The sequence below is a fragment of the Zonotrichia albicollis genome, chromosome 25 (assembly GCF_047830755.1).
Source record: "Zonotrichia albicollis isolate bZonAlb1 chromosome 25, bZonAlb1.hap1, whole genome shotgun sequence".
Lineage (NCBI taxonomy): Eukaryota > Metazoa > Chordata > Aves > Passeriformes > Passerellidae > Zonotrichia > Zonotrichia albicollis.
Genome location: NC_133843.1, coordinates 707,638 through 731,698, shown reverse-complemented (window position 1 = coordinate 731,698; position 24,061 = coordinate 707,638). Strand labels below are relative to the sequence as shown.

The window sequence follows — 24,061 nt, the reverse complement described above, 5'->3', positions numbered from 1 at the left end:
TTTGGGAAGCTCACCTCGGGCTGAGGGATGTGTGAGAGACTCTGAGATGCAGTTCTGGGGTGAAAATATGTTGGAAGTCAAAGGCTGACATTGACAGCTTTGGTTTCTCTCACTTAAGGTCATGCAGGAGCTCATATGATCCCTGGAAACACAGAGCCCCTTTGCAAATACCTTTTAACACGTGTTTGGAGCCCTGCAGCAGCAGCCCAGGGGGATGAGGAGCTCTCTGCTGCTGACCAGCTGCTTTTGCAGCAGTGCACCTCTGTCTGACAAGTTTGTGCTTATTCTTTTTGCCCAGGACAGTGTCTGTTTGCTTTTCAAATCATTTTCCTGCTGCCTGGTGGCACAACCTGCTCGTGCAGCAGAGATTACAGATCAGAGGTCAGCCTTGCCCAGCCAGGCTTTGCTGCTTTAAATACTGGATATTTCTGTGTTTGAGGTTTTACTGCTTTAAATTCTGGGCATTTCTGCGTGTGAGGATTTACTGCTTTAAATACTGGATATTTGTGCTTTGTGTGCGTGCAGGAAAGGAAGCCAGGTGTAATTGAATCCATCTCAGTTGTTAAGGCTCTGAGCTGATGAGGAACAGGCTGCAGCCAGGCTCTAATGTGAGACAGGGCTCGGGCCTGCATTTCACACATGAATAAGCACACTTAATCTCCTGATTAGAGCAGCCAGGCTGTGCCCTGGGCTGGGCAGCAGCTCTGACGTCTGCTCTGTCATTAACCAAAATAAGCTGCTCCTCGGAGAAATGAGACCAATGCTGAAATTAAAGGCAGCTTCTCCAGACAGAAATATCATCTGTCCTCATGCTTATGCATCAAGTGGTTTAAAACAGTGGGCAAGAAAAAATGTCCTCCTAATATCTCCTGCTCGTCCTGATAACCTTGTGCCACCCTCTGCCCTTTGGCTGGGAGCAGGATTGCTTTGTTCCCTCTGCTAGGGAATTTTATGGGGCACGGCTTTAGTTAGTGTTACAGATAGCAGCATCCTGAGATTTAGAGACTTTCTTTAGAGAGAAACTGCTTTAATTATAGGCACGTTTCCCTGGGAGTGTCTGGCCAGGCAGCTCGTGGCGGAGCCCACCCTGCAGTTACTCTTCCCTTTTGAGAAGCTCAGATGCACAAGTGTGTCTGCAGTTAAATAAAACACTCATGCGGCTGAGGAGCAGAGGTTTTGCCTTTCCTGCTCAAAGGGGTTTTCCAAAAATAACCTGATCTAGTTCTCTTTGGGGTGATTTAAATAACTATGGTTTGGAGCTTTCTGGAGGATGAAAGGATTGCAGGGGGACAGCTGAGTGTTCAGCCATTTAAAAATGAAACATCCAAATGAGAAAAGCTCAGCTAAAAACATGCAGGGAGGGACAGTTTGGTAGATATTTGTAGACATGTTCCAGAGATAGAGACACCAAAATAAAATTTAGAATGGAAACAGGAATTAGTTGGGAGTTGGAGATGAGTTGCACTTGCAGAGCAGCAATGGGCTGGTTCTATAAACACCCACGAGTGAGTGTGGTCAGTGTCATGCAGAATTCACTTTTGTCTTAAAATAAGTGACCTGCAGGCAGCAAAGGGTGATGTCCTGGTGGCCTCAATAATCAGGCATGCCATAAAGCCAGGGCTGTTCTAGGAGGGACACGTGGTTCTGTTCCATGGAAGGATTCCTTCCTGTTGCCATTGGCTTGGCTGTTGCTGTGTGCCAGGGATTTCTCTTTATGCTTTGATTTCTGTGTTGGTATTTCCCAGAGCTGAATTTACAGCACTTTGGAATGTTTTTATTTCACCTATTATAGTAACAATACTGCAGACTTCCCTTTTTTTGCCACAGACTTGCCTGTCAGAAAATCCATCTGCATGCTTTTTCAGGGTTTACCCTTGTTGCTTCTCAAAGTCTGTCTATCTGTTCAAAATAATTTGCTGTAGAACAACAAGGTTTTGTTCAACTTTTTTTTTTTTTTTCCCCTGTTTTAAGTGTTGTTAAGCAGCCTCATAATGCAGATGTTTTCATGGCTCCAAATGACTTCAGGTTCCCCAGATAATTGTTTTTGTTTTAACAGCAGCTTCTGCAGGTCCTGTGGGCCTGTTCTCCCCTAGCAGGGGAGTTATCCTGCAGTATAGCAGGGAGTTATCCCACATTATACGGTCATTTTTTAAAGTTCTGGTTTTTAATGGTGCGATGGGATGGCTGCTCCACATTACTCAGCCCTGTGTTGTGGTAATCACTTCCATTAAGGCTGAATGGCTTCAGAGCAGGGTAAATACCCTGCTCATATTTATTGTCTGTTGTGAGTGCTGAGGCCATTAAAGCAGCTCTGAGATGACAGGAGTGGCTCAGAGCAGCCACTCCAGGGCAGGGAGTGAGGGCTGTGCTGCCCTCCTGGCCCTGCAACTGGGCCGGTCACCCCAAACCTGCTTGGGAAGGGTCTGGGGACCCTGCCCACAGTGCTGTGTGTGCCACAGCTGGGTCTGGGGACCCTGCCCCACTGCCCACAGTGATGTGAGTGCGTCACAGCTGGATTTGGGGATCCTGCCCACAGTGCTGTGTGTGTGTCACAGCTGGATTTGGGGATCCTGCCCCACTGCCCACAGTGCTGTGTGTGTGTGTCACAGCTGGGTTTGGGGACCCTGCCCACAGTGCTGTGTGTGCCACAGCTGGGTCTGGGGACCCTGCCCACAGTGCAGTGTGTGCCACAGCTGGGTCTGGGGACCCTGCCCACAGTGCTGTGTGTGTGCCACAGCTGGGTTTGGGGACCCTGCCCCACTGCCCACAGTGCTGTGTGTGTGTCACAGCTGGATTTGGGGAGCCTGCCCCACTGCCCACAGTGCTGTGTGTGTGTCACAGCTGGGTTTGGGGACCCTGCCCACAGTGCAGTGTGTGTCACAGCCAGGTGACACCTGAGTAGCAGCCCTGTCCCTGTCATTGTGCAGGCAGCCCTGCTGTTCTGCCTTCCTCACCAGGCACTAATGGCACAGAAAGCCTGGCTAATTGATCTGCTAATTTTGGCAGTGCAGAGACTTTCTAAGGCTGCATTGATTTTGTGTTGCTGTTCTCGAGCCAGTGTGGAGAGAGAATGTGGCTTATTTGGGGTGACATTCCTTTGATGGCAGCCTGTGTGTAAAACTGTCCAAAGGCAGGTGGTGGCACTTCACTGTTGTGGATGTGGTGCAGAAATTGCCCATCCATTTCTGGGGCAGCTAGGAGCTGATCTGTTTACTCCAAACCTCACCCCAGCCCTTCAGTCTGCCCTGTGCTCAAAGCTGACTCCTGTAGAATTTCACTGCCAGTCCTCACTGAATTCCTGACCTCTCACAAATAGAAACTTGTTCTGCTTGTCCTCCTATGCCCATGAGAATAACACAAAGGGAAACGTTGCTTTGCTGTCTTGGCTCCTTAAAAATCCTCAGGATTGCCTGGGCTTCCCTGGCAGTTTCCTCTTCCTTGAGAGGGTGACTGCAGACACAGTGACAGCGATAACGTGGCACTGTTCTCCATTAAGTGCAGGGATGTTTGTGCTGGGGGAAATCTTGCTTTGCCTGTTCCTTTGAGTTGTGTAGCATCTTCTGTCATTCCTTTGAGCTGTGTAGCATCATCCCCTGTTTCTTTGAGCTGTGTAGCATCAGGGTGGTGTTGAAGAGAGTGCCTTAGGATCCCATCTGAGGTGTCATCCTGCCTGTCTGGAGTGTCCCCGGAGTGTCCCCCTGGCCCTGGGTGATGCCACCGTGCCTGGAATGTGCAGGGGAGCTGAGCCCTGGCTCAGAAATGTGAGATGTCGTGTTTGCTGTGCTCAGGTCAGGTTGGGTAAACAGCAGAGGGGCAGCAGAGGTCACAGCCTGCCATGAGAAACACCTGGAGCTGTGTCCTGCAGTGGCACTGACCTGAGGGGCTGCCCCTGCCCTGGGGCTGGTGGGCACAGAGCACAGGGGAACAAACACCCTTTGGTTCATGCTCCCACAGGGCTCACAGGGGCTGGGGATGTGCAGTGTAACCCACAGTGAGCAGTGCTGGCCACAGCCTTCCAGGGCTGGCTGTGTGCTATAAACTCCTAACAGGAGATAAGGGAGACACCTGATAAGGGGCACATCAATCACTGGAGAGACTCCTAAGGGCTTTTTAAGACTTTAAGCAAATCTTTTTTCCCAGGAAGGTCCCAGACTTGTCCCCTGAGCATTCCAGTATAGGCAGTGGGACCTCCTGCACCAGCAGGATTGGCACAGAGGAAAATGAACATTTTTACTGACTGGAGCATTCATGTTATGGGGAAAATGCTTTGTGTGTGTCTGTGTACTGCTGGCAGGGAGAGATCTGCATTTGGCTCTGTGTGTGGTGATTGGTTGGAAAATTCTATAGCTAAACCCAGCAGGATCTGGATTTTCAGAGTTGGGTGAGTGTCTTTAGTAACACCTCACCCCAACAGTGAAAAACTCTCCAAAAATAGTGGGGTAAAACCCTTGCTGTACTCCTTTTTCCTTTTTTCTTACTTTCCCCCCTTTTTCCTCCCCTCCTGTGCTGTGTCTGGGTTTGCCCTGCTGGGTGTGTTCCTGGCAGTGGAGGTGATGGATGGACCCTGGAGTGGGAATATTCTGAGGGATGTCCCCATGAGCTCTTCACGCATTTGTCCCTCAATATCTGCAGCTCCTGTTTGCCCTGGCAGGCAGAGATAGGGGAGGAATGTGGGAGAGAGTTGATAACAGATGTTCCAGTCTCCCCTGAGAGCTGGAGGTTAAAGGTGTGTGCCTGCCCTGCAGCTGATGGGCTTCAGCAGCGTGGGCTGGGTGCAAATTCCCAAATTCTCCTGCTCTGAGCTGGCTGTGAGGGTCTGAGCTCCTGGATTCCTGCAGTTCAGCTCTGCTTCCATTCTAATTTGTGTCATTTATCACCAATGATCTCAGGGCTTTTCTTAAAACCCTATAAACATATGGGGAAACCTTTATGGGCTGTTTTCTCTCTCTTTTTTTTTTTTTTGGATTTTAATCCCTTGCACTTAACCTGAGTTAAAATTCTCCCTTGACATCAAAATTAGAAAAGCTCTGTGGCAGGAACTCTAGCAGTGGCAGCACATAGTTCCTTTAATCTGGCATTTGCTGAAAACAGTGCCTTTTTATCTGGCAATATGAGACTAAAGGCTTACAGAAGAATGGTCCTGTTGTGTTTATTAAGACTGGTAACACATGACCAAACAAATCCTGTTAAAAGATTTATCTGTCTAGCTTAAATGAGAAAAAGGAGCTCTTCTCCATATTTTTAGTTGCCCTGCATTCTTAGATGCCTTCCTGTTGTTACAGTCTCGTAGCATTTCTGGTGGAGTTGCTTTCACATTGTCTGTAAAACCTGACTCTTTAATTCTGGCTAAGAGGTTTAAGTGCTTAATGTGCAGAGTGGTGCTATATGTGCCTTTTGCTCTGGCAGGGCTTTCCAGGTGTCCAGACAGAACAACTGTGAGCAGGTCACTTGTGGAGCAGCCAAATCCTCCTCTCCAGGCTGGGACTGGAGTGTGAGAAGGGTTTTGTGGCTGTAAAAAGGGTTGAAACTTTAATTTGAGCTAGATTTAAAATGCTGGGGGTGGGTGTGGGGAAATGAACCAGGTGAATGTGGGGCAATGACCAGTTGAAAATAATGATTATGAACTTGTGCACTTGAGATTATTAGATGAAGTTAAAGGTTAAGTTGTGCCTGCTGGATTTCTCCAAAGTCCTGGTGGGGAATTCTTGCTTCCTCATCACTGCAAACCTGAGCATTTTAACATAGACAGAAGTAGTCAGTGCTTCATGGTGATGTTAGTTTAAAATGTTAGTTTAATCCTGCCAAATCTTTTGAAGTTGAGTATTTGGAGTGAAATCGACTTGGAAATGTGATATATTTATGTAGGAAAGCAATGGCTGTGAAAATTATTTTTTATGGGAGCTGGGAGGAGAGTGGCCATCGGAGTGGAAATTTCACAGCTGAGCAGGCTGAGCAAAGCGTGGCACACATGCCTCTTGCACAGCCCTCCAGTAAATGGAATAATCTGAACGTGGTGTTTGTGTATTCAGCGTTACTCCTCTGTGCAGAACTGTGTTGTGCAAAGAAAACAAACCCAGGAAAAAGGTCCCCATAGTAATTGTAATAAAAGCACTGCAGGATTTGTGTGTTGGAGTGTTTCACCAGCAGGCTGACAGGGTTTGCTGCGCTCCAGCCTCAGGACAGGCTCCACTGCTGCACTTGACATTTACTCAAAAATGAAAGTTTGGCAAGGAGCAGCCTGCACTGGAATTGTGGCTTTCTCAGGGTTGTTTGCACAGCTCTGGCACCTTGAGACTTACACAATGCGAGGTGGAGCTCAGAGTGTTTCAGATGCAGGGAAAATAAACATGGATGCATTATCTGTCAGTTACTGATCAACTTTTCTATTTGTCCTTAAGACAGGAACTTTAAAGTCATTTTGCCTTTAAGTTTAGAGGTGTGGGGTGGTTGGCACCCTCTTAGCTCTTCATCCTGAGGCTTCAAGGAGAAGCCCTGGAGCTGGCCAGGTATCAAACCTGCTCCTTCTGTCATTTACTACATCCTCAATAATGAAATGGTGACTGATGGGCAGAGCAAACAGCATCATTGCCTACCTGCCTTCATTTCCTTCCTGAGCCCAGGCACAGCCTCACTGCAGCAGCAGCAGCAATTTGTCCTTTCTGTTTGTCTGTCTCTTCTGTTTGTCTCTCCTGTTTGTCCCCTCTGCTCCAGGAGCAGCAGGGACAGGAGCACTGAGATCTGTGTAGGACTGAAGGAATTTCCAGTGCACGGGATCAGGGACTCCTCAGCTGACTTCTCAAAAATCAAACCAGCCTTTTTCCCTCTCTGATGTGGTTTCAAAAGCCTAATGCATGAGCAATCAATGTTCTCAGGTCCCTGCCTTTCAGACATCCTACACCCTGGGCTAATTCTGAGTTGCACCACGTAGTAGCTTCCTGGAAATTGAGGAACTGGATGTGGGCAGATTCAGCATTATTGGTGAATTAGGGAAAAAAAAAAGATAATTTACCTTTGTGAGTTGAATGCCTCCTTTTTGAAATATGCTCCTTTCATGACAAGTCCTGTTTTTATATATGGAAAAGCAGATTTCGTTAGCGCTGTTGTAACTACTGTGGTTTGGTTTGGTTTCAATTAATTAATTCCCGTAATCTGTGGATTACAGGTTAGCTCTATTTTTGGCAGAGCAGGGTAGGGGCAGGACTTGCTAACAGATTGCCCTGGAAGTGGCAGATGGCATCCCTTACCCTGTACCAGCTTTGTAGGGCATGGCTTGTGAGTGGTGCTGAGATGTGAAACAGCACTGCCATTTGCTGAACTCCCTCATTTGCTCCCAGAGGAGAGCTGGGGACTCTTCCTCTTTGCACTTGTCCTCTCTTAAATGTTTTATGGGATTTGTTTTTGGCACTGGCACGCTCCCTGTTAGCTCCAGCTGTAAAGTGGTGCCTGTTCTCAGTGGGCACTGCCCATCCCAGAAGTTATTGTGTGTTTGCAGCAAGCTGAAGAATGTTTTTAAGGAATGGAGGGATCTTTTTGGAGGGGTCTTTTTTGAGGATGGAGGTAGCTTCAAACATTTCACAGAAATGGCAACTTCAGTGTCTGGAAGTCTTCAAAAGGCCGCTTTGTATTGGACTGCTTGGGCTTTCCATTCTGAATTGCTTTAGGATGTGGGGTTTTGTTTGGTTTTAATTTTTATCTTAAGGAATTGAAGGAATTTGGAATACTAACATGGGCTTTTTCCCTCTTTGTCTCCCCTCTTTGCCTCCTGAAGCTCCTTTTTGAAACGCCGGGGTTGCTGGAGTGGTTGAATTTTTCCTGGCTTTGCGTGAGAAATTCAGAAGACTGAAGCCCAGGCTCACTGTCTACCTTTCACGGAGGCCCAGCCGTGAGAGGACAGAAGAAGGCACGTGGCGAATCATGACGGCGGACAAGGAGAAGGACAAAGAGAAGGAGAAGGACAGGGACAGGGACCGGGAGCGGGACAAGGAGCGCGACAAGCGGGACAAGGCGCGCGAGAGCGAGAGCTCGCGGCCCCGGCGCAGCTGCACCCTCGAGGGCGGCGCCAAGAACTACGCCGAGAGCGAGCACAGCGAGGACGAGGACAACGACAACAACAGTGCCACCACCGAGGAGTCGGCCAAGAAGAGCAAGAAGAAACCCCCCAAGAAGAAGTCGCGCTACGAGAGAACCGACAACGGCGAGATCACGTCCTTCATCACCGAGGATGACGTGGTCTACAGGCCCGGAGGTAAGGGGCAGCCTGAAGTTATATCATTGTTAGGTTGCATCATCCTAAAATTGCATTATCCTAAAGTTATATCGTCCTAAAATTGCATCATCCTAAAGTTATATCGTCCTAAAATTGCATCATCCTAAAGTTATATCATTGTAAAATTACGTCGTCCTAAAATTGCATCATCCTAAAGTTATATCATTGTAAAATTACGTCGTCCTAAAATTGCATCATCCTAAAGTTACATCAGTCTCATTTGGTGCTGGCTCTGGTGGCCCAGGGGTGCTCAGTGTGCTCCTGGAGGCTGGAGTTACCCCTGTGCTGGGGACTGGAATTACCCTTACCCCTGTCCTGGGGCTCAATGTGCTCCTGGGAGCTGGAATTACCCCATCCTGGGGCTCAGTGTGCTCCTGGGAGCTGGAATTGCCCCATCCTGGGGCCCAATGTGCTCCTGGGAACTGGAATTACCCCATCCTGGGTTGGCTGCAGCCTTGCCCTTGCAGACACGTGTGGGTGTGCAAGGAAAGCTCCTGGCTGTGTCAGCACGTGCTGAGCTCCATCCTCCTCCTCCCACAGGAGCCCTGAGCGCTCTGGTTTGCTCTTGGCTGGACCAGTGTGAGTCAGAACAGCCTCAGCTTCAGTTCAGCTCATTTCATCCATCACTGCAAAGGAGCTGCTTTTTCCTTGGTGTCAGGAATATTTGTTTTCCAGCAGGGGCAGCTGGGAGCCTGCGGAAGCGTCAGCTTTGGTGGCAATCTTATTTTCAGTGTCAGAGGATGAAAAATAATTCAGAATCTGTTGAGAACAGCTGTTGTGTGGGCCCAGGAGTACAATGTGATACACTGGCTTTATTGCAAAAAGGGTTTGCTTAAAATGAAGATGGGAAATCAGTTTGTGGTGTCAGTCTTATTCTGTAGGAGGATGGAGCAGCGGCTGTGGCTGATCTGGAGGAGGTTGTCCAAGGAAAGAGCAAGGAGAGCCATTCTGTTGGTGATAATGGGGATATTTTATAGCTGTTCTGTAACTTCAACCCCTGCATATGAAATTTTACATTTTGTTATTAGTAGTCAGCATAAGAGATGTTGGACTCTGGCATTGAAAGACCCTGGCATTGAAAGTTTTCTGTTGTGTTGGCTCTTTGTGCTGTTGGAAAACTTGTCTTGGAAACAGCTGAGAGTGAAGAGAACAAACATGAGCTCAGCCCTGGAGGGACCTGAGCATGGCTGGGACCTAAACTGAATATACCCACTTTAAAATTTGATTTTAAAGGGAATTTCTTGTCTGGAGTGAGATCTTGACTCCACATCCCTGTGCTGGAGGTTTTCTAAACCAGTGTGAGCATCCATTGCAGAAGGAGCTCTTCCAGCTCCTTACATACAGGGAGATGTAGTTGTGGTTAAGGGTGAAAATTACAGAAATTTTAAGAGAGATTAGAGAGTTTAAATTAATGAGACACAGCAAGAATTACAGAGATGAAAATTAAAGGTGTGTGCAGGAGGGGATAGCCATCTTCAGCTTACATCTTCTGGCCTTTAAGGAGGGGAAATCCTTTCCAATCATTTGACTCTTAAGTGCTCTCATCTGATGTGGATGAAAGTTCAAGGTCTGCATTTCTTGGTTAAAATCTCATTCTGTGTTTACCCCATTGCTGTAGAGTTCTTAATCCAGCACTTAATTCTGCTTTTTTTCCTGTGCTGAGCTCAGCAGCTGTATTGGAGTAATAGCAAATAAACTGTAAATAAACAGATAATCAAGATCATTGAGTTTTTTCCGAGGGAAAGGTTTCACTGTATTGTTACCATGTAAATACTGCTCTTATTAATTTGCATAGATATAATGAATGCTGCACAGCTTTAAATAATGTATTAAAAAGAATTGAGTAGGGCTTAGACAACACTGTGCAATTAATCTTCTCTACTTTGCTGGAAATCACACAGGCCTAGCCTAAAAGCTCGTTGGCCCAGTTCCCCATCTGTCCTCTCAGTCTCCACACCCTCCCTCCCATTTCCTTCCAAATCTGCTCTCTGGGGTTTTCCTTCTTCTTTCCCTTGCAGTTCTCACCTTGCTGTTGTCACACTGCCTGTTGGAGCAGCATTAATTTCTGTTGCACAGTGTGCATTCAGATTTGCTTTAGGCTCCCTTAGCCCAGGGAGATGGCAGTGAAAGAGAGTTGTGTTAAAACTGAGTTGGTTTTTTCCCTCCTCTTGGATTTCAGTGAGATCATTTAGTGCTGATTTTCCTTCCATTTCCCGTGCAGGATGATCCCTTCTATGTCCCTGGCTTCTGCCAAAATCCACCTCAGGAAGGGCTGGGATTGAATTGAAGCCACAGGATCAGTGCTGAGGGTGTTGTGGTGGCACCTGGAGTGCTGGGGTAAATCTGGTTGGGAGCCTGGCAGAGCAGGTGACTGTCACCTGCACTGGGGACAGCATTGCTGGCTCTGCCTGCGTAGAGCCATTTAACGGGATCTGCAGGAATTAAAGGGATTTGTGGGGCTCTGTTCCTGCAGTGACATCAGTGGCTGCACAAACAGCCCTTCAGCAGGAGCTGAGGCAGGGGAAATGCTGGAAGGCCTGCAGGAGCCAGGCAGGGGAGGGCAGCTGCTCATCAGTGTCACAAAAATCTGATTTTCCTCCTCTGGACATGTCTGTGCCCAGGGCTGTGCTCTGTGTCTGACCAGCAAGGGGAAGGGAGGGGTCACTAGCAGGGAAATGGGAAATGCTGGCATTTTTTTCTGTTTGAGGATACACAAATAAAGCTCATCCCCCTGTTGATGAGGTGTGTCACACTTCAGGGGAGCTAAGGAGCCACTTTGGTGTTTGTGGTGGCCTTGGGAGCCACAGAGTTTTCTCTCTGAGCTCTCCTGGTGTGCTTGAGGCTGTTCAGAGTAAATCAGTGATGTCCTGCAGTCCTTGGTGCAGTTTTGGTGCTGTTTGTCCCTGTGTCCCCCACACGGGCCATGAAGAGCTTTGGGACAGGTGGGATTTGTGAGACATCACTGAGGGCAAGTCTGGCTCCTCCAGCAGAGTTTTTCTGTGGCCCTAAAAGGGCAGGAAAAGCCTGTTAGGGGTGGCACATGTGCAGCAAAGCTTATCTGTGCTGGAGGAGGAGTTTCAGACTAACTGGTTATTTAATGAATTTCTTTTATCAGCCTGGATTCTTGTTCCCACCCCTCCTCCCTTTTCATGTGTTTAATTGAAAAAACAACTCCAAGGCATGAGGAGCCCTGGTAGGAGGTGAGGGCTGAGCAGCCACAGGGCCTTTGCTGGCAGTGGGGCATTTCTGGGGCACAGCTTGGTGTGAAAAGGTGTTTATTTGTACAGATCTGTTAATGAAGCGTGTGTGGGTGCACCTTGCAAGGAGAGCTGTGCAGTGTTGTGGACATGCTTGAAAAGTGCAGGAAAATAATTGCTGTGGGAAATGATGTAGCTGGGGGCCTGAGCTGCAGAACAGTTGCTTTTATGAAATTGGGAACTGCAGAGTACAATTAGCTGTCATTAATTTTGTTGAATAGAAATATGTTCCATTTATTGTACAATCAGGAGCCAGGCTTGAATGAGTTTAAATAGATGAAATCTAAATTATACTGACAGTCCATTAAACAGCAGCAAAACCCCTTAAAGAAAATGGATTCACTATGATACCGGTTTATAATAAAATCATTTGCCAAATAAGAACTATAGTCCAGGCACTGGGAATACTCCTGTGAGCTTCAAATGAACACAGTAAATTGGTTGAGCCATTTATTGCAGAGAGGGCTCCAGCTCCTGTTCCCTGACAAGGAGCCAGCAGCGCTGCCTGAAATCTGCTCAGCAGGGAGAGCCACTGAAGGATCAGCCTGGCAAATGGTGTGTTGTGAGCCTCGTGGGGAGGGGAGGCTTGCACAGCTCCTGCCTGTGAGTGGGGATAAATGTCTCCTACCTGTGAGTGGGGATGCACAGCCCCTACCTGTGAGTGGGGATGAACAGATCCCTACCTCTGAGTGGGGATGCACAGCCCATACCTGTGACTGGGGATAAATATCTCCTGCCTGTGAGTGGGGATGCACAGATCCTACCTGTGAGTGAGGATGAACAGCTCCTGCCTGTGAGTGGGGATAAATATCTCCTGCCTGTGAGTGGGGATGCACAGCCCCTACCTGTGAGTGGGGGTAAATATCTCCTGCCTGTGAGTGGGGATGCACAGCCCCTACCTGTGAGTGGGGGTAAATATCTCCTGCCTGTGAGTGGGGATGAACAGATCCCTACCTGTCAGTGGGGGTAAATATCTCCTGCCTGTGAGTGGGGATAAATATCTCCTACCTGTGAGTGGGGATACATATCTCCTGCCTGTGAGTGGGGATGCCCAGCCCCTACCTGTGAGTGGGGATGCACAGCCCCTACCTGTGAGTGGGGATAAATATCTCCTACCTGTGAGTGGGGATAAATATCTCCTACCTGTGAGTGGGGATAAATATCTCCTGTCTGTGAGTGAGGATGCACAGCCCCTACCTGTGAGTGGGGATAAACAGATCCCTACCTGTGAGTGGGGATAAATATCTCCTGCCTGTGAGTGGGGATGAACAGATCCCTACCTGTGAGTGCCCAGCTCCTACCTGTGAGTGGGATAAACAGGATAAGCAGCTCCTGCCTGTGAGTGGTAGCACAGGTAGGCATTGCCAGCACAGGTTTGGCATTGCCCACCCCCCTGGCTGCCTTGTGGGTTTGTCACTTGAGCCCCTTTCCAAATGCATTGCTGTGCTGCTGCAGGTTTGTCTCCATCCAGTGCAGACCTTACTGTGCAAGGGTTTGGCACTTCTCCAGAGCCTGGGGTGCAGGCAAGTTCACATTTCAGCCTTTAAACTCACTGAGGGCTGTAAGTGTTGGTTCTGATCCTTTGGGAGGTACCTCTTGCTCATTAATGATCTGTGGCTGCTGGCACCCTGCTCCTGACCACATTTAACTGTTCTGGGGTGCTCAGGGGGTCTGGCATTAACCCTATTCACATTTAACTGTTCTGGGGGTGCTCAGGGGTGCTGACATTTAACCTGAAGCACCTGGGAGGGTCCTGGCCTCCCACTGGCTCTGTTTCAGAGCAGTTTCTGCAGAAGGGGCCAGGTCAGGGACTGGCACAGGGCTCTGGGACCACTGAGGCTTTTCATTTCAGGTACCAGGATGAGGAATGTAAATATTCCTTAATTCAGTAAACATCCTTCAACTGCTGCTTCCACAGCTTGAGTTCAGGGTTTGTACATGTCTGTACACACATGCAGAGTGAGCTGTGGCTGTAAATATTCCTTATTTCAGGAGTGTAATATCCTTAATATCCTTCAACTGCTGCTTCCACAGCTTGAGTTCAAGGTTTGTACATGTCTGTACACACATGCAGAGTGAGCTGTGGCTGGTGAGGCTGATGGGGAGGGATTGTGGATGATTCCTTGACAAAGGCTTTCCAGGAATATCCTCCCTGTGGAAGTGTGTGCTGTGCACAGAGCCCGTGGCTTTGTTCCTTGGATGATGGAAGTGTTGACTCATTAGGTGAAACATGAAAGGATTTAATTGTGAGGATGGTTACTACAAAACCTGCAGCGTTTAGGCTGCTAAAGGTTCAGAAAATGGGGCTGGTTGGAGCGATTTCCAAGAGAATTTTTACATCCGTGCATTGAAGCTCTAATTTAAAAGCAGCTTTTAGTGTGGGAATATGAATGTAACCCTTCAGAAGTAGGGCACATCTGGTGAGGATCACAAGCCCAAAGGCAGAATGACTCTGTGCCATGTGTCAGGGAGATGCTGCAGCTCCAGTGGGACGTTTGACACGAGATAGGGCAGTGAGCAATGCACTCCTGGCTCAGGCTGGCAGGGACTGCAGGGGCTCTGCAGGGCACTCAGCATTGCCTCACTCTGTTCTGCAAAGCTCATGGAAAACCCTTTTATTTTTATTTTTATTTTTGTTAATTTCCTTTCAGAGCATTTGTTGCTTTGCGTTGCTAAACCCAGTGACTGAACACATCAGATGTTGAACTTGTCTGAGTTTTGGGTGGCTGATGTGAGTGCCTCTGTAAATATTCTCCTTTTCTGAGTTCCTGCCATCCCCAGCGTTGCTGTGCACCTGGATAAACTTGTTTTTGTTATCTGCCTGGCCCCTGGTGCTTTGGAGCCCTGTAACTGGATGTCATCATTGTTTTGGCTTGGCAGGCAGAGCCTCCCTCGGTGCAGCCCAGAGTGAGATTTTATCCACAGGAGATGCCACAGCCCCTCGCTGTGTGCCAGCCATTTCCCAGGCTGCTGGCTCTGCAAACCCTGGGAAATGAGCCTTGCACAGCCCAATAGCAAAAATAAAATAAAGATCTTGTGGTGCTGTGTGTGTGGAACCTCACTCACTGCTGGAGGAGCAGGATGTGCGAGGATGGCCCAGCTGGTCCTGAGCAGGGACTGCAGCCTTGGCCAAGTGCACTGGGAATGCCAGGAAATGTGGGATAAAGCTGGGATACCCAGGGCTGTGGGGATGCTGGGATGTGCTGGAATTGTGCAGCAATTCCTGATAACCAGTGCTGTGTGAATGCTGGGATATGGAGGAATTGCTGGATTAATTCCTGATAACCAGGAAATTTGGGATAACCAGGGCTGCAGGAGTGCTGGGATGTGCTGAATTTGTGCAGCAATTCCTGATAACCAGGAAATGTGGGATAACCAGGGCTGTGGGGATGCTGGGATGTGCTGGAATTGCTGGATTAATCCCTGATAACCAGGAAATCTGGAATAACCGGGGCTGCAGGACTGCTGGGATGTGCCGGCATTGCCAGAGCTCCCAAATGAGCTGGATTTGAAATGTGCCTTATAAAACTCAGAGATTTTGTAGGTTTTCTGTGGAAATCCAGAAAAGCCTATGGAAAATCCCTCCCAGGACAGAGGTGTTTGTTGTCCCTGCTGTGTTTGGAGCAGCAGCTCCTTATCTGTGTGTCACGGGGGTCGCCAGGACGTTCCCTTCAATGTTTGCCTGCCTTTGGGGTTGGCATCTCTCTGTTTAGCAAGCTGTGTGCGAGCCTGCTGAGCTCCAAGGTCAGGATCATTAATCAGGCACTTCTCTCCCATCCGTGCTGTGTTTTCATTCCGAGGGCACTGCTTTTGTTGTAGTTATTGCCAAGACTGTTTTGAACACAACAGACCTTATGTTACAGCAGCCTTGGAGAGCGCGGTTGTCAAAAGCAAACAGAAATAATTACTGTGTTTCTGTCTTGTCAAATGCAATTCGAGAAAGCGCAGGCCTTCCCTGAGGTAAATCTAATTTAGGTTTGCTGTGTTTCATCTGTGATTGGTTGCCTTGGTTTTCTTCACAATTAGAAGAGAAAATATGTTGGTGCTCGGTTCTTAATGGCGAGCTGACCACGAAAAATCTGATTACTTTCCTCTCTTGTCTTGGTCTGGTTCACAGGCTGTGACCTGGTCATTGTTATTAACTCAATCCAGAGTGGTCTTTAAATTCCTTTCTTTTTGTTTTCCTAGCAAAGTGTCTATTCAAATCAAAGTCAATTTTTATGCAGTTAATTCCGTTATTTATCATCATAAATAGTTCCTATTTTTAGATCACACTCAGAATAAATTACACAATATGCAAATGCAATGGTGGTTCTTTCAGAGTTTAAGCTGTGTTTGAATTTATCCTGTTGTTATGCTGTTTCTTGGAGGCACAGAAGTTAATGCCCATTATTGTAAAATCTTGTGTTTTCAAAGATTGCGTTTATATCGAAAGCCGCCGGCCGAACACGCCCTATTTCATCTGCAGCATTCAAGACTTCAAACTGGTAAGGAACATTTTCACCTCTCCTCCTTTCCCCTGCCCCAGGCTCCAGGGGGGAATATTCCTTAGGCTGGATCCCTTCCTGCAGCTCTGAGTGAGGCTTTACCCTCTGAACCCTGAGCTGGTTTTGGTTAAAGCCCAGCTCAGTCTTTGGGCTCAGGCTGAGATCCCTGGCGGGTTCAGCGGAACACAAACCTGAGCTTTGAGTTGTGTTGTGGGCAAACTGGGGCTCAGGAAGGGCAGTTGGGCTGTGCCTTGTCCAGCACAGCCCTGGCAGCCTGTGCATCTCAGCTGGCCGTGGGCTGGGGGCACCCCAACAGGGTGGCCAGGTCAGTGGGGAGGAACAGAAAATAACATGGAAGGACTGTGAGCACTTCATTCCCTGGCAGTGAGAGTCAGGGAGCTGAGCAGGAACAAATCATAGCAGGATTTGCCCCTTTCTGTGGGACTGCAGCCCTGGAGGTTCAGCCTGTCCCCCTGTCCCCCCTGGTACCCTCCCAGAGGTGCCCAGATCTCCTGCTCACAGCCAGGGCACAGCCTTGGCACCTGGCACAGTTCTGTGGGCAGCACCTTTGGGCACCTCTGGGAGTTTGGTTCTGCTGCTCCTCATTGCTGTATTGAGTCCTGAGCAGATAATAAACTCTCCTTATCAATGTATTGTCCACAGCCATAGATCTCCCAGGCTGCTGCTGTCAGAATAAACCTGCCTTCCTTCCTCCCGAGCTTTTCCAGTTATTCTGTGAGAATTTGAGATGTTCCTCAGTGCTGCTGTCCCTGCTGGTGCTTGGCACCTGTGGGTTTGTCCCCTCTTTGCTCCCCCTGTTTTTGGGGAGTCACTGGGTTTGCGGAGCCCTGGGCCCTTTGGGTCTGCCTGGTTCCAGTCCTGTGGGTGCTGCTGAGCTGCAGGAATTGCTCAGGAGGTGACAAAAGCTGCAGCCTCTGGGGCTGGGCCACTCATTTCAGCTCAGGGAGCTGCAGCTTTAGTACCTTTGGATGGTTTGGAAGTGGTTTCTCTTCACTCGTGTTTTCAGCACACAAAGGACTTGGCACCAGGGCTGCTGGCAATTGTGCATAATTTTTGACATGGAAACAGTGTCTCTGTTCTATGTTTACTTTTGCCTGCTCACAGTTCTCGAATTTCTCTGTTAATTTAATTTTTCTCACTGACATAAGGCATAAAAGGAACTTGTATAAATGACAAAACCAAAACCCTCTTGATGCTGATTATACCAGCAAAACGAAATCCCCAGTGTGTGTGTGGCTGCTGATTTTCCTGTTGGTGAGAGGGAGGATGAGCAGTGGAAAGGACACTTGATTTCTCTTCTGGTGTGAGATACCAACAGGAAAACAGCCTTGTTTTGCCTTCAGCTAAATATGTCAAGTGAAGCAGGAAAGTTAAAGTCAACAGCTTTGAAATGTCGCCCACTAATTAAATACATTATGTGTTGGTTGTCACAAAATAAAAGTTTCTGGCTGAGTGTGTGAGCCTTACCTTATGCTTCCCCTGGTTCTAGGTGCAGTCTGGGGACAGGAATTATGGGGGTGTTTTACTGATAAAACAGGAACATAAAGTTATATTTAATAAAATCAGAGGGAGTTACAGATGACCCAGTGAAAATCAGGATGTCCTTGCTGGACCAGGATCACTGTGGTGCTCTGGGTTTTGTTTGGAATTTTGCAGAACTTTGAACAGCTCTCTGGGAATCCTCTGGTTTATTTTTGCCCTCCAGCACTGAAATGTGTGAGTGTTGGCTGGTACCAGTGCAGTTTCCTTTTCCTGTCCTCACAGAAGGATGGGGTGGCAGGGCAGGTGAGGAGGTGTCATATCCATAAATGCTTTTCTTTGTTGGCTTCACTTCACCAGTGTGAATTATTGAGCTTAAAACATTTTAAGAGTGAAATTGCTGTTGTCTCTCAGAATAGTATGTGTGATAGTTGTCTGGATTTTTAAAAAAAGGCAGTGGATGATTTTTTTTCTCTGCTGATTGGGTTATTCTGTGCTGTGTCCCAGAACATTTTAATAATCTCTTTTTGGTGCTAGTTCATTTTCTTTGGATTAATGCTATCCTCTTTCAGGATTCAAGACCAGATTACTCTTGAGGACTTTGATTAGGAGCAAGCTGTGGTGAGGCAGGATTCAATCTGAGTTTGGTCTATTGCCTTACATGTTTTTATTGGTTATCAGCTCCCCTTCATTGCTGATGTTCAATATTTGCTCTCCCTCCTCTTGGGGCAGCTGAGCCAGTGCTTGGGCTCAAGTGGTCCCCTGGAAATCTGGATTATGCAAGGTCAAGATTGGCTTTAAAGCAACTTTCCTGCCTTGTTTTTCCCTTGGGGAGCACTTCTTCCCCAGTTTAAGCCTGTCCTATCCAGCTTACAATGCCAGTTACTTTAAAAATGTTGTTTTTAAAAAAGGGAAACAGCAAAATGCAATTGGGAAGGTGGAGAAAGCCTGTGAAGGGGCAGAGAAATGTGGCTTTAATCCTTTCCTGGCATTGCCTGCTGAGCAGCTTTAAGGAGGAAAATGTTGTTTTGAGGATGGTGAGAGTGGGATCCCTAACTTGGGATTCAGGCTTTGCTTGCTCTGGGTGTTTTTGTTCCAGAACAATCTTACAGCTTGGGCTTTAAATTACACAGGCAAATCAATAAAATGGAACAGTAAATGCTCTGCTGCATTAAAAAAACATAAGTTTCTGTGATTATTTTTTCCTGTGGAAAACGTTCAGGTTGTTTACATCAGGAGTTGTCTCCTGGATGTCAATCTGCTCGTTTCCCTTCACTCTGCAGCAGCACCAGTGCATTTTGAGCAGTGCAGTTGTTCCCACAGCAGCCTGCTGCTGTCAGAAATGCCCATTTCCTATTCATCAGCAGCTTAGGGAAGCATGCTTTCCTTCATTCTCACTTGGCACGAGTCAAACACGTTAAAAACCCACAGGCTTGACAAAGTGTTCCTTAAACGCTCTGTGGGGCCACAAATGCCTGCTCAGAGCCCAGGCAGCAGAGCGGGGCTGGCACAAGAGTGGCACCTGGAATTTCCAGGGAAATGGCCAAGGGTCTGCTCAGCCAGCCCTGTGTGCCATTCCCACCCTGCTCCTGCTGCTGCTTCCCTCCACCCCAGCAGCAAACACGTCCTCCTGTCAAAAACTCTCTTTCCATTGAACAGTGCTGTGTTTTGAAACTGGAAATTCTCACTGAATTTCCTTTCAGATCAGGCCATTTGAAAAAACAGATTTGTGTTTTCCTCAGGCTGAGGGTATGGCTTCAGAGCTAAAGGGTTTTTTAATCAAATAGTAGTATTTAATGTGTTTCTTTTGTAGTTTACAGTGATTGTAATACAAAGAATTATAAACAGTGAAATTTCCTTTTATCTCTTTGTTTGTGGTTAGCAAGTCCTAAAATTCTGTCCATTCTCTTTATCTTAATTAAAATGTTGATTGTGATTACTTCTGGCTGATGAAAACACACAGTTAAAACTCAGCTGAGTGACTTGTGTGAGAAAATCCAATAAATGTGCAGAAATTCAGTTCCTGTGTGCACCCAGTGGGTTAAGGGACATTTTATAACCCCACACCCAGATATAGAAATTAAACCTGATTAAGGGAGCATGCTGTGATGGGGAATCCAGCAGGAATATCCCTGTGAATCCGTCAGGATCTCAGCAAAGCTTTGGGCAAGTGTCCCCAGCTCTCCTGTCCCTGTGAAGCTGCCTCAGAGTGGCTGTGAGCAATAAAACCCTGCAGTGTTGGTTACAGCATTGTTTTATCCCAATCAAAGTGTCTTCCTCACCTGAATAGCCAGCTGTTGGCTTTAAATATATGATGCAACAGCAGTAATTACATTTCAGATATGAATATATTAATTATGTAGTGCCTGTAAACCCATGCGGATCCAGCTTTGATTAAGGCTCAATTTAAATATCAAAAGTAGTGCAGAGCCATGTCTGTGGGAAAAAAAAAAAGAGCTTTATCTGCTGCAGAGACCAGAGTGGGAGAAGTTCACTGAATTCTGGTGTTTGGGAGAGGGGCAGGAGCACAAGGTGGGATTGCCTGGGAGCTGAGCTGGGCCAGGGAGGCTCTGCTGCTTTGGGAATGGTCCTGGAGCAGCTCAGGTGAGCTCTGTGCTGGTTTGGGAATGGTCCTGGAGCTCAGGTGAGCTCTGTGCTGCTTTGGGTGAGCTCAGGTGAGCTCTGCTGGTTTGGGAATGGTCCCAGAGCAGCTCAGGTGAGCTCTGCTGGTTTGGGTGAGCTCAGGTGAGCTCTGATGGCTCTGCTGGTTTGGGAATGGTTTGGAAATTATCCTGGAGCAGCTCAGGTGAACTCTGCTGGTTTGGGAATGGTTTGGGAATGGTCCTGGAGCAGCTCAGGTGAGCTCTGGTGGCTCTGCTGGTTTGGGAATGGTTCTGGAGCTCAGGTAAGCTCTGTGCTAGTTTAGAAATGGTTTGGGGATGGTCCTGGAGCAGCTCAGGTGAGCTCTGTGCTGGTGTGGGTGAGCTCTGCTGGTTTGGAAATGTTTTGGGAAGCATCCTGGAGCAGCTCAGGTGAGCTCTGCTGGTTTGGGTGAGCTCAGGTGAGCTCAGGTGGCCCCGCTGGCCCCAGCAGCCACAGCTCAGGCAGGAGGGGAAGGGGACGCAGGGAAGGAGCACTGGGACAGCAGTGGCAAACACCCATTGTTCACAGCGAGGATTAACAGCTGAAATGTAGAAGACCCTGGCGCAGCAGGGGCAGGTGGAGGCAGAGGAGGAGCAGGAAGCAGCAGAGGCAAGGGTGAGTGAGGGAGGGAGCAGTGCCAGAGCAGAGGCAGCTGCTGCAGGCTCTGTGGGAGCTGAGAGCAGCTCATTGCTGCAATTACACTCATTTATTTCTGCATTCCTCCAAACACAGCAGAGCTGCAGACCTGCCCTCCCATCCTGCCGTTCAGACCTTTCCTGGTGTGAGTTTCCAGCTTGGATAAATGAGCCCAAATTGCCTTTTTAAGGTTTTCCTGTGTTCCAGAGGGACCCAGAACACCACCAGCAGATGGATTTCAGCAGCCTGTTTGTGCTTTCTGCATCCTGCCTTAATTTGATGTCACATTTAAAATGCTAATGGCCACACTCTGAATGGGAGCATCAGAGGGAAACTTTACACCGGGAAAACGCTGAATTTGCCACACAAAAGGAAACGTTATTAATTGTGATGCAGTTGCCCTTTGTGCCTGTGTGTTTACTTGATTGAAGCATCTTGACTGTGGAGCTTTCTCCTTGAAGCCTGATTTGAATGGAGTGTACAGCTGGATTGCCCCAGGGCCTTGTAACAATTTATAGTCTGCATGGAAAGGCAGAAGTGCATAAAAAGACAGTTGTGAAATGCTGCTAGTGCCCTGTAATAGAAAATCTGGCTGTGATGACCTTGGCTGCCTGGGCCCCTGGGACGGCTTTGCTCCCGTCCCAAGGATTAGAAAATGGAAAGGGTTGCACCTCACCTGGAATAAAGGAGGGGAAAAATCACAAGAAATTTGTTTTTTCCAAATTATATAATTCATGCTTCCTCTCTTTTCCATTCCTCCTGCATATGGCCTTGCATTTTAGCAAACATGTTAAATTTACATCTGTTATTCTCTGCACTGTTACAGGAGCTGGGGTTTTTGCATGCAAATATCTGGGTGAGGTTTCTGTAGCCACAAGCATTTATGTATTTAAAAGCCTCATTCTGTTTGCAGATGAATTGATGTTCTGTTCCTGAACTGCAGCTGAATTAATTTGTGGCAAATTTTTCCTGGCCAGTTCCGAGGCAGCGTGACCTTTCCTTTTTGGTGTGGAAAAAATGCTGATTAATACAGATTTTTTTTCCCCTGCTTCTCCACATCCATCGCTCTTTCTAGGCCCAAAAAAAAAGGCAAAAAAAGATTTTCTGCTTCCTCCAGATCACTGCTAAACCTTTCCAAGGCGAGGTTGGATCAGCTCACAGTGCCACGAAGGGCCAGAGCAGCCTTGCTGATGGGAGCCAGACAAATGAGGCCTTTGAAGGGACACTGAATTATTTAAAATCAAAAATTTAGCCTGCAAATGAGATTGGCTTTTATGTGCAACGTGCAGCAGATGGAGGTGCTGCTGTGGCTGCAGTGGGGCAGGGAGGGGTGGGAGGTGAGGGTGGCAGTGCAGGGATGGAGGTGACACTTTGGGATTGCAGGGCAGGGGCTGCTCAGTGATTGAATCCTCTGATGCTGTCACTGAGCCGTGAGGCTGCAGATAACATTATCTGCCTGTGCTGGAAACAAGAATCAATACTAACTCCTTGACAGGGGCTAAATTATTAAATAGAGCCTTCCTTACAATGTTTCATTATCTGGGATTTACCTCAGCTGGTGATTTGTCAGCAGCACAGGGAGATTTGCTGGGTGTTTTGTATTAAAATCATTCCAGATGCATATGAATCCATTTTGATAATTCCCCTCCTTTTTACAATGCTTCTCTGTGTATTTTTTTTTTTTTGGTTGCTATTACCCAGATGCCACTTTGAATTCTCACACAGATCCTAAGCTGTGCTGCACAGTGAGGTTTGGGCTTGTCACATCTGTGTAAAAATAAATCCTTTTTGTGTGGCAGGCTGTTGTCTAAGTGCTGCTTTCAGGCTGTTAAATTAGCAGGGGATTTGCAGTGTCTCTCAGGTGAGCCTCAGAGCTGAGGCACGGGGCTGCTCTGGATTTATGGGCACTGGGCTTTCACTGGGCTCGGCTGAAATATGGAGCAACATCCTTTTATTCTGTTGTACATCTTGGGAAGGAAGCAGGAGCAGGAACCATCCATTCTAAGCTGCTAACCCAGCAGATTTTGGTGCTCAGGGCTATGTGGAGATGCTGTGTTCAGACCCAGCTCAGATGTGTCATTTCATCAGTGCCGTTATTTTGTCAATTAACCAATATTTAACATTTTTGTGGAATTTTGGGGTTGTTTTTCTGAGTAGCCTTGGCAGGGTAATGCACCAGTGCAAGTGAATGAATTCCTCCAGAGCTGCAGAGTTATGTCACAATTGCACCGTGGTCCTTTGGAGAGGCAGTGCTCGTGTTTGGGGGTGTAAAGCAGATGGCAGCATTGTTCACAGGGAGGATTAACAGCTGGAAGTTAAGGCTATATGTGTGTTTTTGAGGGCTCAAATCCAGCTCTGCCTCCATTCCTTCCATATGGCCTGGATCTCTGCAATCCAGCCCTCACAACGTAGGGGCTGCATTAAAAACCCCCAAACAAATATACAAAACACCAAAACAAACAAAAAATCCCACAGGATAATCCACAGGGGGTTGTTTTGATTTTTTTTTTTCCTTTTTAATGTGATTGCCATGTTAGTTTTTGCCCCAGTTGGCATCCAGCAGTTGGAATTCTCATGGCTGGCTTGTTGGCACAGGAGCACTGGAGGATTATTCCCCCAGGAAAGGCTCCTGGGCTGTTTCCCTGAGCTGATATTTATAATTTCAGTAAGCCTTTTGTCATGGCAGCGTGTCTTCAGCACCTTTAGCTTTCTATTTTACCTTTCTCCTGCCTTGTTTCCTCCCCCTTACCCAAGGTAAACCTGTTCCCTACACCTGTGCTGAGATAATTGAGTGCTAAATAAATCATTGTGTGCCAGCTGGAAAATACCCAGAAAAAAAATGTTATCTCTGGCTTTTAGGGGGGAAAAAAGTATCAAATTGTACATTAGCTGGGTTTTATGTAGCAAGAGAAAATGGAGTTAGGATAAATGTAGCCATGTCCTCTGGTGTTGAATAGTGAGAGCATCTGTCATGTTTAATAATGCTTCTGACCTTTAGGATTATTGAAGTCGAAATTTCCTCTCTGGTCATTTGGGGCTCCTTGAGCACTGTCAGATTTCTTGTGCCTCTGCTCAGCCTCCAAAGGCACATTGTTATGCTTGCTGAGCTGCTGGGGATAATTCATTACAGGAATTTGTTTTCCTGCTTTCCGAAGGGTTTCCTTGAGGGATGTGAAATGTCACTGGGTTCCAGAGGGGTCCCACCCCAGGGATGTGCTTGGGGTGGCTCTGTGGGCTGCAGGTGATGCTGCTGCTATTGCTGCTGTGGGACA

The 24,061-nt window shown here is 47.6% G+C and overlaps 1 protein-coding gene across 4 annotated transcripts in view; it reads left to right on the top strand.

Moving 5' to 3' along the window:
- RERE (arginine-glutamic acid dipeptide repeats) overlaps positions 1–24,061 on the top strand; it is a 164,126-nt gene that overhangs the window by 46,893 nt on the left and 93,172 nt on the right. For all 4 annotated transcript variants that reach the window (XM_074558725.1, XM_074558722.1, XM_074558724.1 and 1 more), the window contains exons 2-3: positions 7,769–8,245; positions 15,940–16,010. In XM_074558725.1, coding sequence (XP_074414826.1) covers positions 7,915–8,245; positions 15,940–16,010 — 402 coding nt within the window. In that variant the 5' untranslated portion in view covers positions 7,769–7,914. The remainder of the gene's footprint in view (positions 1–7,768; positions 8,246–15,939; positions 16,011–24,061) is intronic.